Raw genomic sequence first — 14,792 nt, 5'->3', positions numbered from 1 at the left:
GACGACTACAATAATAATAATAATAATAATAATAATTCCTTCCTGCACAGGGCCCCGGTTCGATCCCAGGCCATTGGTAATTAAGTTGTTTCAAAGTATAAACTTGTAGATCAGAGGCGACAGATTCAGATCACCCCCAAAATAAATGATGCACACCCCCTTTCACATTCAATATTACAGTCCTTCACAAAAAAGTGCAATAAAAAGCAGAAAAGGAAGATAATGAAATCAAAACAAAAGATAAGTGAGTTAATAAGTAATGACTATTTGAACAGAGTTTAGTTTTGCACAGTTTTAGATATTTTCAGATACAACACATTGAGCCTATATCAGGATGGACAGAAGCCATAGATGTCATGTGTAGATGAACAGCGTTACAGAGTTACAACAAATTCAATGAATATGACAGAAATGTATGAATAATGAGTAGGCATTGACCACGACCTAGACCTCCACTAACTATAACTGACTATAAGCACTATTAAAGAGGAAAGTCTTAAGTCTATTCTTAAATGAGGTGACTGTGTCTGCCTCCCGGACTGAAAGTGGAAGCTGGTTCCATAAAAGAGGAGCTTGATAACTGAAGGCTCTGGCTCCCATCCTACTTTTTAGGACTCTAGGAACCACAAGTAGCCCCGCATTTAGTGAGCGCAGCTCTCTAGTGGGGCAATATGGTACTACAAGCTCCTTAGGATATGATGGTGCATCACCAATCAAGGCTTTGTAGGTGAGGAGAAGAATTTGATTCTGGATTTTATACAGGACAAAATCACAAACTCCTCTCAGAGGGCTTTACAATCTGTAAACATATGACATCCCTCTTCTAGGACCTCACAACAACAGAACAGAAGAAAAAAAAAACATTTCACGGGGAATAAAAAAACAACCTTAGAACCATCTCCACCATTCGCTCAATTAATTCATGTGCAATCCATAAAGAAACTGTGTATATTACCAAGTATGGCATTGGCTGATTTAGATAGATACTTTATTCATCCCCAGGGGGAAATTTGTTTGTAGCAGCATCAAACAAGGTTACAATATATACAATACAGTAAAATATTACATATAAGAAAATGTAATAATTCAATAAAGAAAATTAATTAGTTTTATTTAAATTGACACAAAGGGGTATTATTATGATCAAAATTTACAAATGAATATGTTAGATAATTGAGAAATAGAACAAATTAAAAAAGGGGTTCATGAAAACACAAAACAATAAATACATTACATAGAAAGATATTAACGAATAATTGAATACATCATTTATAAAAAATCATGATTGAATTAGCTGGAAAACTAAAATATAAGACAGGGACACACACACACACACACACACACACACACACTTAATTGAAGAATACGTGAGATTGTTGACACACAGCCAGTAGTCTACTTGCCATAATCTCGCTGTAGGCCTCTTGGAAGCCTCCTTGAACATTTTTCTTCTCATCTTTTCATCCATTTAGGAAGGACGTCCAGTTGTTAGTAATGTCACTAATGTCCACTTGATGATTACTGTCTTCAATGTGTTCCATATCTAATGCCTTGGAAGTCCTTTGGTACCCTTCTCCTGACCGATACCGGTCAACAATGAGATCCCTGTGATGCTTCCAAAGCATCACAGGGAAGATATTGTATGTGTTTTTGTTTTTTTAAATAAAAAAAAGATATATATATATATATATATATATATATATATATATTTAATGGTAAATCAAATAATATATACCTTGTGTATATATCTATGTATAGTTATATACATGCAAGTGAGTATGTGCGTGTTGTCTACACACCCATGTTCAACTTGAACACTCAATACAAATGTTTGCACTATTATTACATTCAACTTTTATCCAAAGCGACTTACATTCATGTTACATTCATACAACGCAGCTACGGGGAGCAATTCAGGGTTAAGTATCTTGCCCAAGGACACATCGACTAGGGCGGGGGTTGAACCGCCAATCCCCGCCCTAGTCGATGTGTCCTTGAGCAAGACACTTAACCCTGAATTGCTCCGTGTAGCTGTGTCTACGGCGTATGAATGTAACATGATTGTTACACACTCTGATAACATGAAATGTAATATCATGCTGATGAAACTAGATTTGGTAACAATCCCAACCAGTCATGAAAACAAGCTTCTGGTAATAATGCAGAGGATACAGTGCTTCAGAGATGAAGTGGTTTATGGGTCTCCTCCTTAAGTCTACGGTTTTCTCTTTTGTCCTAAATATGGTTAACAGCTTGTTCTCTAAAACCTATGATAAATGATTATAAAGTGTAGAAATAACCTTCAATCATGGCTTTCAATTGCAAATGCTTCTTACAGTCAAACCCAACTCCAAAGTGTGAAATGCTCCACATGGACCCGTTTATTTTCTTAAGAAATGAAAACTTAATCTACCAATTATTCTCAGATTAATCACAAGAGACCACTTCAGGAGGGTTGGTTTTATTTGGTTCATAAAGGTCATCAGGGCCAGCGTGCAGTTATCTTAAGTAAAACGCTGACCTGGAAAAACTGCTTGATTGATGCATGTGACACGTGTGACATCTATTACAGCGAGATGAGGACTACCTACGTAACAGGATCTTTTTAAACAAACATTTTCAAGGCGGTGTTTCTTCTCGTACAGCTCCCGAGCGACGCTGTGGGCAGGAAGCCTCCTAAGAGCTCTTCTTCTCCTCGAACATGATGTTTGCTGTGGCTCTCTTGGCTGTGGACAAAGTACACAAACGTCACATCTCTTGTTCGGTATCTAGAGTGCAATAGCTACGAACATCCCAATCCCATACTTTTTGGCAGAAATGGGATAAAAATCTTCACAACTAACTTTGTATAATCACTTGAAACTTAGAATCGTGTGTTTTCGGTAGCTTAGAATGAGCTCCTTCACAGAGTCCGCCGCGTCGCACCACCATGATTCAAACCAACCACTGGCTCTAGTGAGAGCCTTTATCTTTTAAAGTTACACGAAGGCCTCCGCAGTTCTCTACACGCTTGCAACGGGAGACGAGCGCAGAGTATTCAGTTGGATGCAATCTGCAACCTCACCACTAGATGCCACTAAATCCTGACTGCCGCTTTAAATGAGCCAACGTGTATTTGGGCTTCATCTAGAGGGGCCATACTTTGCTTTCTGCTCCATTTGACGCAAGTTAGTAAAGTAGACCAACGTGGCTATTGGCCTCATTTAAATTATCTAAAAAGCATCGCAAGGCCAACTAGTTAAATGGCACGTAATCTGGGAGAATAAATAAAGCGCAAGGGGTATGTAGTCCCTTAATTAATCATAGGTGTGTTTTGGGTGTAACATGAATTAAACCCATCATAGTGTTGTCTCCCATTCCCTTTTAAAATTAGATGCGCCTGCAGCTGGCAAAAAAGTGAGCGGTTTTCTGCTGTGAAAACGTTCTTGAAAGGCTAAACGCCGACAAATGGGGATTGAAGCCGAGTATTTCCTTACCGGAACATTTATTTTACATTTAGAAATGATTACATTTATGTTTATTCAAGGATTTGTTTATTTTGGAATATTGGCTGATAATTCCAGTATTGGTCGACTCTACTGACAGTAAACTACACAGACATGTTGATCCACTCACCCTCATCTTTGATCTTGTCAGCAGCTTCTGACGCCTTATCCTGGAGCGTCTTCACCGCATCATCAATCCTGGTTTCATTCTTGAGGAAAAATGGCCGAATGATGCGGTTATAAATCAGGACTGATCCGTTGGAGGAAGTCGGAGCCATGCACCACACCAAGAAGGCACACTGGGGGAAAAGAGAACGTCAACAGTTATTTACAGGCTGTACAAACTATCAAGGTCTCATTTTAAAGCCGTCAAATGCTCCACTTTATAAGAAAAATCTACTACATTGTCATTTCTTATTTATACATTTGTATAGCCAATATCAAAAATCACAAATTTGCCTGATAGTCTTTTCCCCCTCAAATCGTAAAAAAAAGGAAGAACCTGTAACAATGAACAAAAAGAAAGAACCTCATGTAAGTTGACTCTTCCGTCACATTATTGCCAGAACTATCTTTGAACTGCGCTGCTATGATGAAACTACAAAACAGTGTTTCATTGCATATCCAGTTGAAAAGAAATTGTATTTAATTGTTGGTGCAACGGAAATATTGTATTTCATTGTCATTACTACAATGTATGTTTAAGTACACATAAGTCCACAGAAAGTGTGCACCTTTACACAGACGAGTAGACAATTCACCAACGTCTTTATTCCACTCATCAGAGAACAGATGGGACTGAATCGTGGTATACCATAAAAGGCCAGAGGAATCATAGGCGTAAATATTGATTACGGTTTTGTATTTATTTTTTAATCATCCTGTATTTAAGTCCAATTAAGATAACATATATATCGTCCCAAGTTTGCAAGGAAAAGGCAGCTTGACCATGCGGCGCTGTTTGTGTGAGTGGAACCATGAGGAGCATTTCCCCTGATACTGTTATATAACATATATAGTGTTATAGCTACTGGAATAACATGACGGTAAACTGCATATATGTAATGACAATGAACATATGGGTCTGTGAAATCCATTTATCAATAAGGGCGTGTCTGGAAGCTTGCACCAGTGACACGCCACAGGGCAGCATGACACACTTTAAAGTCATTTTTCAAAAGAGATGAAGATGCATGCTTAGAAATGGCATCACCATATTATCACAATTCTTTTCCAAACAGCAAAAGGAAAATGTTCTTTTTATTTAGTTTTTATGGTCATAGAATAACTACTTTGTGATCTCACCGTAACCCAAATTATCAGTCTGATATTACCTATAATCAGCAGACATAAGGATATTTCTTGCGGCTCCTTACATCAAAGTTCTTACAACCCTCCGAGGTCCAACAACAACAACAACAACCCGGCAGGTGGAAACCCCTGTTGTGCATTCTGCGTATGATTTACTCACGCCTGTTCTTGCTCACTTCATTTGTGCCCCCTGAATAACCATTCTGTGCCGACATTAACAGAAAAAATGGGATTCCATTTTGTTCACAATTTTCTACGAGTAGGCCTATTTTGCCAACACCATTCCCATTTATACAATGTTTATGAATAAATCATAAAGTAGAGCGCAGTGTAAAAATGATCTGTTACAAGTAAAGGTCCTGCATACAAAATAGTACTTCTGTAAAAGTACAAAAGTATCAGCAAAATATACTTCAAGTACCAAAAGCGAAAGTATACTTATTATTCAGAATGGCTCAATTCAAATAATGTATTTGATTATATTTAAGCTTAAAATGTTATTCCAATGCACATGTAGATGAAATCTGACCCTGCATTCAACCCATCTTTAGCATTTAGCGCTTTAGGGCTCAGGGCACGGTTTGTTTGGTTCATTTAATATTAGTATTATTTTTTTATATATTGTGCATTTTTCATTTTATTGCTTATATTATAGCAAACATATTTCCCATTGCAGGATTAATAAGGTATCTATGGCTCCATCTATCTATCTATCTATCTATCTATCTATCTATCTATCCATCACTCGCAAAAGCAGACTGAGGGACGCAGGGATGAACCCACTGAGCTACAGAAGGCACTTTGATGTTGCAAAAGGTGAAGCTAATTTATTACTTTACATACGTAAAAGTTAGGTTATATAGGACATAATTATACATCATAGTTTATTAGCTGAATGATATCTTGTATTAAGAATCAGAATCTGCAAAGTAGCCTAATATTATGAATGTAGTGAAGGTAAAAGTCCAATACTGGTACTCACTTCTTCCTTGTACTCTTTGGCATACCGGGCCTTTTCATGCACATAGGCACTTCTCACAAGCTGCTGGTACAATTTTCTGCCCTCTCCATATCAGGTTATCTGGGCGATTCATAAAGGGTGGCGCAGTGCCAGCGTCTTTGCAGCCAACTTCAGAAGTATTTAAAAGAAATCAGGCACATCTTCTCTCAAAGCAATGCAGAAAAGCTGGTTCACGTGTTTGTTACTTCCAGACTAGATTACTGCAACTCCTTATTATCAGGCTGCTCTTATAAGTCTCTTAAATCCCTCCAGTTGATCCAGAATGCTGCAGCTTGTGTACTCACACAAACTAAGAAAAGAGATCACATTACTCCTGTATTAGCTGCTCTGCACTGGCTCCCTGTAAAATCAAGAATCACATTTAAAATTCTTCTCCTCACCTACAAAGCCTTGATTGGTGATGCACCATCATATCTTAAGGAGCTTGTAGTACCATATTGCCCCACTAGAGAGCTGCGCTCACTAAATGCGGGGCTACTTGTGGTTCCTAGAGTCCTAAAAAGTAGGATGGGAGCAAGAGCCTTCAGTTATCAAGCTCCTCTTTTATGGAACCAGCTTCCACTTTCAGTCCGGGAGGCAGACACAGTCACCTCATTCAAGAATAGACTTAAGACTTTCCTCTTTAATAGTGCTTATAGTTAGGGCTGAATCAGGTTTGCTCTGGTCCAGCCCCTTGATATGCTGCTATAGGCTTATAGTCTGCTGGGGGATGTTTTAGGATACACTGAGCTCCTATCTTCTCTCTCTCTCCTTATGGATGAATAAACTCAAACACCTCGTTGTCCACCAGACACGGGGAACAATAGTCACAGATTTAATGAGGTCTGACAGTGTACCTGTGGTGGACCACTGAGACGAGATGCAGAGAAGAATGTATCCGGTCATTTTTTAAAATATAAACATCTTTCAGACCTTCATAAATCAATCAAATATTTTTTCCCTTCATTCTTTCTGTAGTTAAGTCCACTGGTGTAACGGACCGTAGTTGAACGGTGTACAGATTTCACAGCAATATAAAATAGATTTTAGAGAGGAAACTATTACCTTTTTAACTTCCTAATACTAGCTCTAAGCAGCTTATACATTCATAATTAAAACTGCAAAAAAATGTCAAGAGTGTGTTTATTGAAAGGTCACAACCAGAGTTTTCCATGTTTTCGTCTAAAAACCTGGATCCCTTTTAGTGTGTTTTCACTTCATGAAAGTTTGGTGGTACTTAAATCCATCTTGTGTCACTTCTGGTTCCAAAAAACCAAGATAGCGACAGCCAAAATGACAATCTCGAGGCTTCAAAACCATATTCAATGGGTGACATCACATTGACTCCGCCCACTTCTTATATACAGTCTATGGCTAAGGGAGCTGCTAAATGTGGGTGGAGTCAAACAATGGACCATATAGGGTGCAGCACAATGCAATGATGATAATTAGTATCTGAGTGATGACAACTGTGTCATCAAGTTCACCAGCAACCAGTTATGATGCCGAGAGCCTGTGTTTGCTTTAAGGAACGTGTGTGTGTGTGTGTGTGTGTGTGTGTGTGTGTATATATATATATATATATATATATGTTCCCTCACAGAGGACTGACAGGCAGGGAGAGAGTAAGACAGTGTGAAAGAAGCTGCCTGAAACGTACAGACTATGGGTGCTCTTTTCGTGTTTATTTTAATTTAGTTAAAAAAAACGAGATTGTGATGTGCTAATCATTTAATAGCCATGGTCTCTGTAACACCGGCAATAATCTGACTGTAAAGCAGCTGATAGTTACCACAAAAATAAGCCCGCAAGCAAAAATGAGTAAAAAACAAATGTCTTTAGGAAGCTTCTTTAGAAAGAGGATAAGGCCCAAAGAGGAGAAGAACCTAATGCTGCGTTCACACCAAAAGCGTTGCGAATATTCGCAACGCTTTACTCGCCTGACAAGTTGTGCTGTGTTCGCACCAAACACACAAGTGGATCCCATGTAAAGTCAATGCACAGACGGTTAGACGTGAAAAGGGGGCGTGGCTTATCTCCGTGGCTTGTCTCCGTAAAAACAGTTATAACTTCCACCATCCACCTTTAAGGAAATAACAACTATTTCTACTCTATACTTGTTCTGGAAATACCACAAACGTCAGAACATCAGACGTCCTCGTATTTGGGTTCATAACATTATCCGTCGCCGCACACCGCTCGGTGAATTTCACCGTCTTCTCCAGGAACTGCGGCTTCCAGCGCTACTTCAGGCTAACCTGTAGTCGTATTAAAGAGCTTGGGGAGTCCGCAAACCGAGGCGAATTTTTCGGCGTCTAAACGCATCTGTGCATTGACTTTGCATGGGATCGGGTCGCGCGAAAAAAAATCACAAGAGGTTTGGTGTGAACGCACCATATGGCTTCCAAGAAGAAAGATATATTTAAAAGACGATATCAGGAGCCCTACTTAAAATATGGCTTTACTGCTACAGGTGATTCTCATGCAGAGATGTCGTAGGTGTACAGATTGAGGCAAATTTGTAATTTGGGATTTTGGGCTATACAAAATAAACTGAATTGAATTAAATTAATGGGACAGGTTGTGACGGGACACCAAATTAAGAATCCTACTATGGCGGAGGCATGACTCGCCCTTCTCCGCCTCTGATTGGCTTGTACTCGTTGCCTTTGTGAGATTGCCGAGGTAAGAATACCTGGGTAAGCAGATGCAGTTTAGGGCGGATCAGAGGCAGAGTAAGGCTAATAAATATCTTTGGGAGAGGATGGGAGAGTGATGCTTGACTCTACTGAGGAGCTGGCTCTCACTGGTAAGATATCTAAGTCCGGAGGGGAAAGCTGCACACTTAACTCATCTTATTCTTTTTTTTCCTAATTTTTTCAGCACAGAACATTGATTAAAAAACAAACAAGCACAACAGACACCGGCTGGATTACCTTTCCGATATAGTAGAATGGGAACCAGGAGAGGAAGATATCGGCAAAAAACTCGGCCACACTGAAGAGTCCATACACCACCCAGTAGGTCAGCCATTTAGTATCATCGTCCTTGGTGGCACTTTCAATGGCCTTAATCCTGGAGAGAGAGAGAGGACCAACATGTAAGAGAAAAGATTCATATGTAAAGTTAACATTACTCGTCCCATCTTTTCTATCCTTTGTTTTCGAGTGTGTGCTGATCCGTCATCTCTAAAGTGAAGGGGCCAGTGAGTGAGCGTTAGCCATGGATAAAAGAGGACCATCTTGAGAGAAAAGGGAACCAAAATTCAAAATACCGATGCAACGGTCCAAGGAAGAAGGTTGTTGGATGTTGTACAGATTGTAAAGCCTTCTGTTCTGAGGCACATTCATGATTTAGGAAATTGAACTATACAAATAGATTAAATTTGTCTTGTGTCCACATTGCACAAAATGGACACGACCCTCCATAGGGTACCCAGCAATAGACCCGCCTAGTTTGATCTGATAAGCGGTCCTCGAGATATGCAAAGGACCAACAGGGCACTTTGTGACTATTGTGAACAGGGCTGCTGGAGTGAGTGAAGCCAGAGGGTGGGCGAGAGCCGCCTCGCTCATCACATCCACGGTGGCTATCAGGCTAGCCATTTCTTCCTCCTTAAGGTCAGACCGGGTCCCTTCTTGAGGGAAAAGACTTTTTCTGCCACGGGCTCTTCAGGAACTGATGCCATCGACGGAGCCTGAGGGGCTGCTTGAGGTTTCAGCAGCCAAGGGATTCTGAAAGTGGGAGGCGGCCTCCAAGGGATTCTGAAAGTGGGAGGTGGCCTCCAAGGGATTCTGAAAGTGGGAGGCAGCCTCCTCGGTAGAGAGTTTAAAAAGTTCAAATTTGGCAAATTCTTGGGTCAGCAGGTCTGCAATGTCAGTTGACCCCCTCCAGCTCAGTCCAGCCCCAGCTTTGGGGGCCATCAACTCCACTAGCGCCATCAGCTCTTGAGTTGCTGCGGTGGAAGCCAGACGGCAAGGTAGCACTTTGAGGGAGAATTGGCCACAGTGTTGGGCATGTTTCAGGCCAAGACACATCACATACATCTGATGAGTATCCAAGATCGATATTTTAACCCCGCAAGGGTAGGCTCGTGCCCACGTGTTCTCATCTGCTCTAAAAGGGACATAAGTGGCAGCCCTGGTCCCAATGTGAGACACAAAACAAATGCTATGAAAGAGAACCACCAACATTTAAGTTTAGGTAACAATAAAACCATGTAACTACACTGAGGAAAACTGCTTGTTGGACCATCCACCTCCCCTCGCGCACAACAATACATGCCTTTTGGATATTAGAAAGTAAGTTACATGCTCTGACTGCTGCTTAGTCATGTGAATGCATTTCATTTGCGTGTCAAATCACACAACTAAAAGCTCTTAATTGACATTCCATTGGCAATATATTTGTGCTGAGCGAGGGCAGTTTGTGAATGCCATGATTCTGGGCCTTATCGTGGAGGGTTACAGAGACACACGGTGGTTTCCTGTTCTCTTGTTCCTGTTGGTTAATCTTCCCTCTTGTCAAACACACAGACGCAATAAAAGGGTGTGTGCAACAGCATTGGAGAAAAAAAAAGAATTATGATTGGTGAGCGGTTATTAGTTTTCTCTTGAAGTTTGTTTCCAATAGAAGTCTTTGTCATTGATTGATTCTCCCTGAGGCCTGTTTTTCTCAGTATGAAAGCTGTTCTGTGTTTCAGTCACATGGATAACCTGGTGTTCTACAGCAATGCTGACAAACACCTCAACACAGCGGGAGGAAATATCGAGCTGCCTGGGCTTTACTAGTTATATGGCAAAGTCTGGAAAAGATGTCGGAACATGTTCAGTGAATAAATACTGCAGCCTCTGTGGTAACACGGCCGTCCCTCTACCAGACATCTCGGCTGCGGACACCATGAACCTTGTCAAAGTTTCTGTCAGCTAACATTTACCTCCAGCTGCTGACATCTGGGGACAGACACTGCATCAGCTGAGAATAATCAGATATGTTTACGACAGTGTCTCAGTTTATTAAGTGGGCTTATGAAACTACTTCCAGTTTCGTGTGATTACGAACAACAAGCATAAATGTGCCACTTGTTATTGATTATAGCAAAAGAATGTGTAAGCAGGCTGCAGGACATGTGCTAAATTATTCAGCAGAAAAAAAACTAAACAGGAACTAGTTGGTATCAACCTTCACAGCGAGTTTCCTGTCATTAAACTATTGGCCCATCTCTAAAGAACATTAGAAACACCTCTCAGTATAACATAATACAGTTTAACAGCACACCAAACCAAAAGAGTTTGGACAAATATGTCAGAACCGCCCTGAAGGCTTCAAACAGTGTAACTAACTGAGTTAGTTTCAGCTAGAAAGCCAAACTAAAAACTGTATTTCAGACCGTCAAATAGCAGTTAACAGATTTATTATTTGGATTTTGTTCTTATATCATCTAAATGTTGGCATCTTCCAGGCTCTACTCAGTTCTAGACTTTAGTTATTCCTCAGCAGGGATCAAAAATAAAACTATATAAAAAGCTAGAAAAGCTCTTCTATCCAACCCACTACTAATCACAGGATATGTATGTATGAGATGAGTTGAGGATAAGTTACTTTTGCTAATTTTGAAACCATTTTTTGTTGTTAAGAACCTAATGCCACTGCTGCTGTGTCATGTAGTCACATGACACAGCAGCATTAGGTTCTTAACAACAAAGATTTTTGATCACATAAAACACTCATGATTGTGCTCATTAGACTGAATTTCTTTTGAGATCATAACTCAAGAAGACAAAAAGGTTTTTGTTATATTATATTAATAACATGTTTAACTCAACTTCCCAAAATAAATATCTGAATATAACATGAACTAAAGATAGCCAACGCTTTATTTGTGTTGCCATCAAAGTATCATACTAAGTGTCATCAGCTGTAGATAATCCTGGTCACTCTATATGGTCTCATCATGGAGTCGCTCCTGGCAGCCTTGAGACAAAGAGGCGTCCAAGAGGAAAACAAGCCAAGCCTACATGGAGCACCAGTAGCTGAGATAATAACATCATGACTGGTTTCATATTTACATTCGTTTCATGCTTCTTCTTTTTTTTATATATATATAGGTTTTGGTTTTCCCAAAATAAAGTGGGAAGAAAAAAAAAGATACCCGTTTTGGTTAACAAGATAACTAAAATGGTATTTTCTCTTTATAAATCTTAAACTGTGGTTATGACTAGCTAAAAATTCAATCATGGTAAAAAAATAAATAATTTAAACTCCTAAATTTTCCATCGAGTGTGTGTGTGTGTGTGTGTGTGTGTGTGTGTGTTGGGTGGGGTTGCTGCGCAGGCCCCTCCTTAGAAGTGCTCCAAGAATACGACACTTACGATATGTAGGCTGGGTAAAGGAAGCCGATGAGGTTACACAGTAGGGAGGCTCCGTAGCCGATGACCAAGTACACCGCGATGACACCGATGACAGCTGCAACAGATCACACCACATGTTGTTATGTCACGCTCTTTGTCCACAAACACACGGTACACAAACACACGGTACACGTCGCCGCTCCGTACAACCAGCGGGTTACTGCGACAGCCTTTTCCTTCAGTAGCTAAAGCGTGACGGCGCTCTGCCACGCGCTGTGACTGCGTCCTTCTGTCGGTGTAATGCGGTCTCTTCTCCCATCCTCGCCCCTGCACACACTCACCGAGAGCTATGTACGTCCTGTTCACTCCGGTCTTCTCCTCGAGCTTTCCCAGACAGTCCGTCATGCGGTTCTTCTCGTGGAGGAACTTATCGAATCTCACTTTGAGCCCCTGCGCCATGGCTGCACTTCCTTCTTCAGCGATGCTGATCAAACTGCGACAACCGCGTAGACCGAACACATCGCCGTCCTGCGAGGCGTCAAGTCCGGCAGACAGGATGTGCAGCATCGCCTCCGACCGCGAGCTTCGAAATAAAAGCACGGGCTCTTTTTGATTCTGTACATTTTAGTCAATGAAAACAAATCTTAAAATTGTGTTTGTCCCACATTTGGCAAATACTTGGCAATAGGACTGCATACATGGCTTAGATTACATAAGGATAGTTCCTTATGTAATTTAAGATAACTTTAAGCTAATTTAACTAACCAGGGCACAGACATGGAAAGTGCTATGTTTGTACTATATTTACCTGTCGCAGAGTTGTAGGTATATGTTTGAGTAAACAACATATTTTTATGAATTAATTAATTTATTGTGTTCATCTTGGAAACAGTAGTTTGACACTAAATCTTAACTCAAGGTCGACTTTTTCAAGATCTTTGAACCGCATATCACATACCTCAGCAGATGGAGTTCATCCAGTTCATTGGGATGTATTTTACGGAAGCGTAGTTCATTCACTTTAGCTCTGTTTTTCTGAATGACCAGGATTATACTTACCAATGGTGTACATTTGGCACATATTAAGCGCCAGGAAATTTCAAGCACCAAATAGTTAATTTCCCGTATTCTGGGGGATTTTTCTGCTTTCATTTAAGGTGGAAATGTCTTGGAGTATGGTGGCAGGGGACAATTTACAAGATAACAATATGCAACAAGGCTCTCTGTAATTCAATTCAGTTTATTTTGTAGCCCAATATCACAAATTAAAAATTTGCCTCAGAGGGCTTTACAATCTGTACACTTACGACATCCCTGACCTTTGACCTCACATCGGATCAGGAAAAACTCCCCAAAAATAACCTTTGACAGGGAAAAAAGGAAGAAACCTTCAGGAGAGCAACAGAGGAGGATCCCTCTCCCCGGATGGACAGAAGCAAAGTGTAATGTAAGGTTGACAAATATTTATTTAGTTTTTCTCATTTTGTGTCTTTTGTTTGTTTTTCAATGTTCATGGGCCACCAATTCACTTGAATTAATTTGATTCAATATATAATGTGTCGCGGAAGATTTCTGCTCATATTCAAAACTTTCTCGACATTCAAAATATAACCGCATACCTGTGTTCTCTGAGTTTGAATTGTTTTGAGAAAAAAGTTATATTACGTGAATAAAGCCATACGATACAATACACACAGGCTTGCTAATGTAGTGCGATAAAAACACCCCACATATTGGCAGAAATTAAATATGATGTTTCCTAATGAATGAGCTGTCTACATCCGGAGTGGGTCCTCCATGTTTCTTCACGAGCCTAGGTTGTATTATATAAGAGGAATACGGCTCACTGTTCATGCACAAGGCCCAGATATTCAGGAACAGACCCCAGTATCTCAGTAGATATTTTTGGTCTTTGGCTGTGCTACTTTTTTATAAAAAAAATTCCCGTCATGGATGTTTACCCTACATGACTCACGTAGCAAGAAGAAAAACATTCTTGATGTGGTTTCATCTGTCTGGCCTTCCGACTTTACTTTTCATTGCATTTTGGAAATCCCACCCCAAATAAGTGTTGTGTGAGAATTTACTTTGAAGGTAAGTGGAAGTAAATGTGTGCTCATACATCGATAGTAACTGTGGGCAGCTTGATGCCTCTTGTGCTCAATCATTATATCGAGAGAGTGGGTTTAGCTCCCTGACTCTGATCTCACAGGCTTGTATACGCCCAAACTGAGTGCTTTTACAAACAATCGCATCCTTTAGCTCATGGGTTTGGGGATTAGACAACCTCATGGTCAGGTTAGGGAACCTCAAGGCTGCTGAAGAACTGACTGAGTACCGTAGAGGAATAACTCCTGAGAGATTAAAGTCAGGGCATTTTTAGGTTCCAATAACATTGAGCCCACTGCAGCCACACCCTTCCTTCCTTTGATGACATTGCAAATACAACTGCTGGCATCAGATGCCATTATTTCAAAACACACTGCTGCGTTTGATCTACCGCCATCTGCTTCTCTGACATTTTGTAAGGGGGAGAAGAACTCTGATGAGTACCTTTTAGTGGTTTAATAATTGTCCATTTGATAATCTATAGTGCATTTTTAATGTTAATTTTCTCTACACAGTTAAGTCAGGTTCAGAAGACTG

The 14,792-nt window shown here is 40.3% G+C and overlaps 1 protein-coding gene across 1 annotated transcript; it reads right to left on the bottom strand.

Moving 5' to 3' along the window:
- Positions 1 to 2,445: 2,445 nt before the first annotated feature.
- Positions 2,446 to 12,694, bottom strand: reep5 (receptor accessory protein 5). The gene is made up of 5 exons (XM_034547110.1): positions 12,488 to 12,694; positions 12,168 to 12,261; positions 8,733 to 8,871; positions 3,616 to 3,784; positions 2,446 to 2,726 (listed from the first exon to the last, which is right to left on the bottom strand). Exons 1-5 carry the CDS (start codon positions 12,603 to 12,605, stop codon positions 2,677 to 2,679), a joined length of 570 nt encoding a protein of 189 aa, XP_034403001.1. The 5' UTR covers positions 12,606 to 12,694; the 3' UTR covers positions 2,446 to 2,676.
- Positions 12,695 to 14,792: the final 2,098 nt, after the last annotated feature.

The sequence above is a fragment of the Cyclopterus lumpus genome, chromosome 12 (genome assembly GCF_009769545.1).
Source record: "Cyclopterus lumpus isolate fCycLum1 chromosome 12, fCycLum1.pri, whole genome shotgun sequence".
NCBI lineage: Eukaryota > Metazoa > Chordata > Actinopteri > Perciformes > Cyclopteridae > Cyclopterus > Cyclopterus lumpus.
The sequence above is the reverse complement of the archived record's forward strand: the minus strand, read 5'-3'. Positions and strand labels throughout refer to the sequence as shown.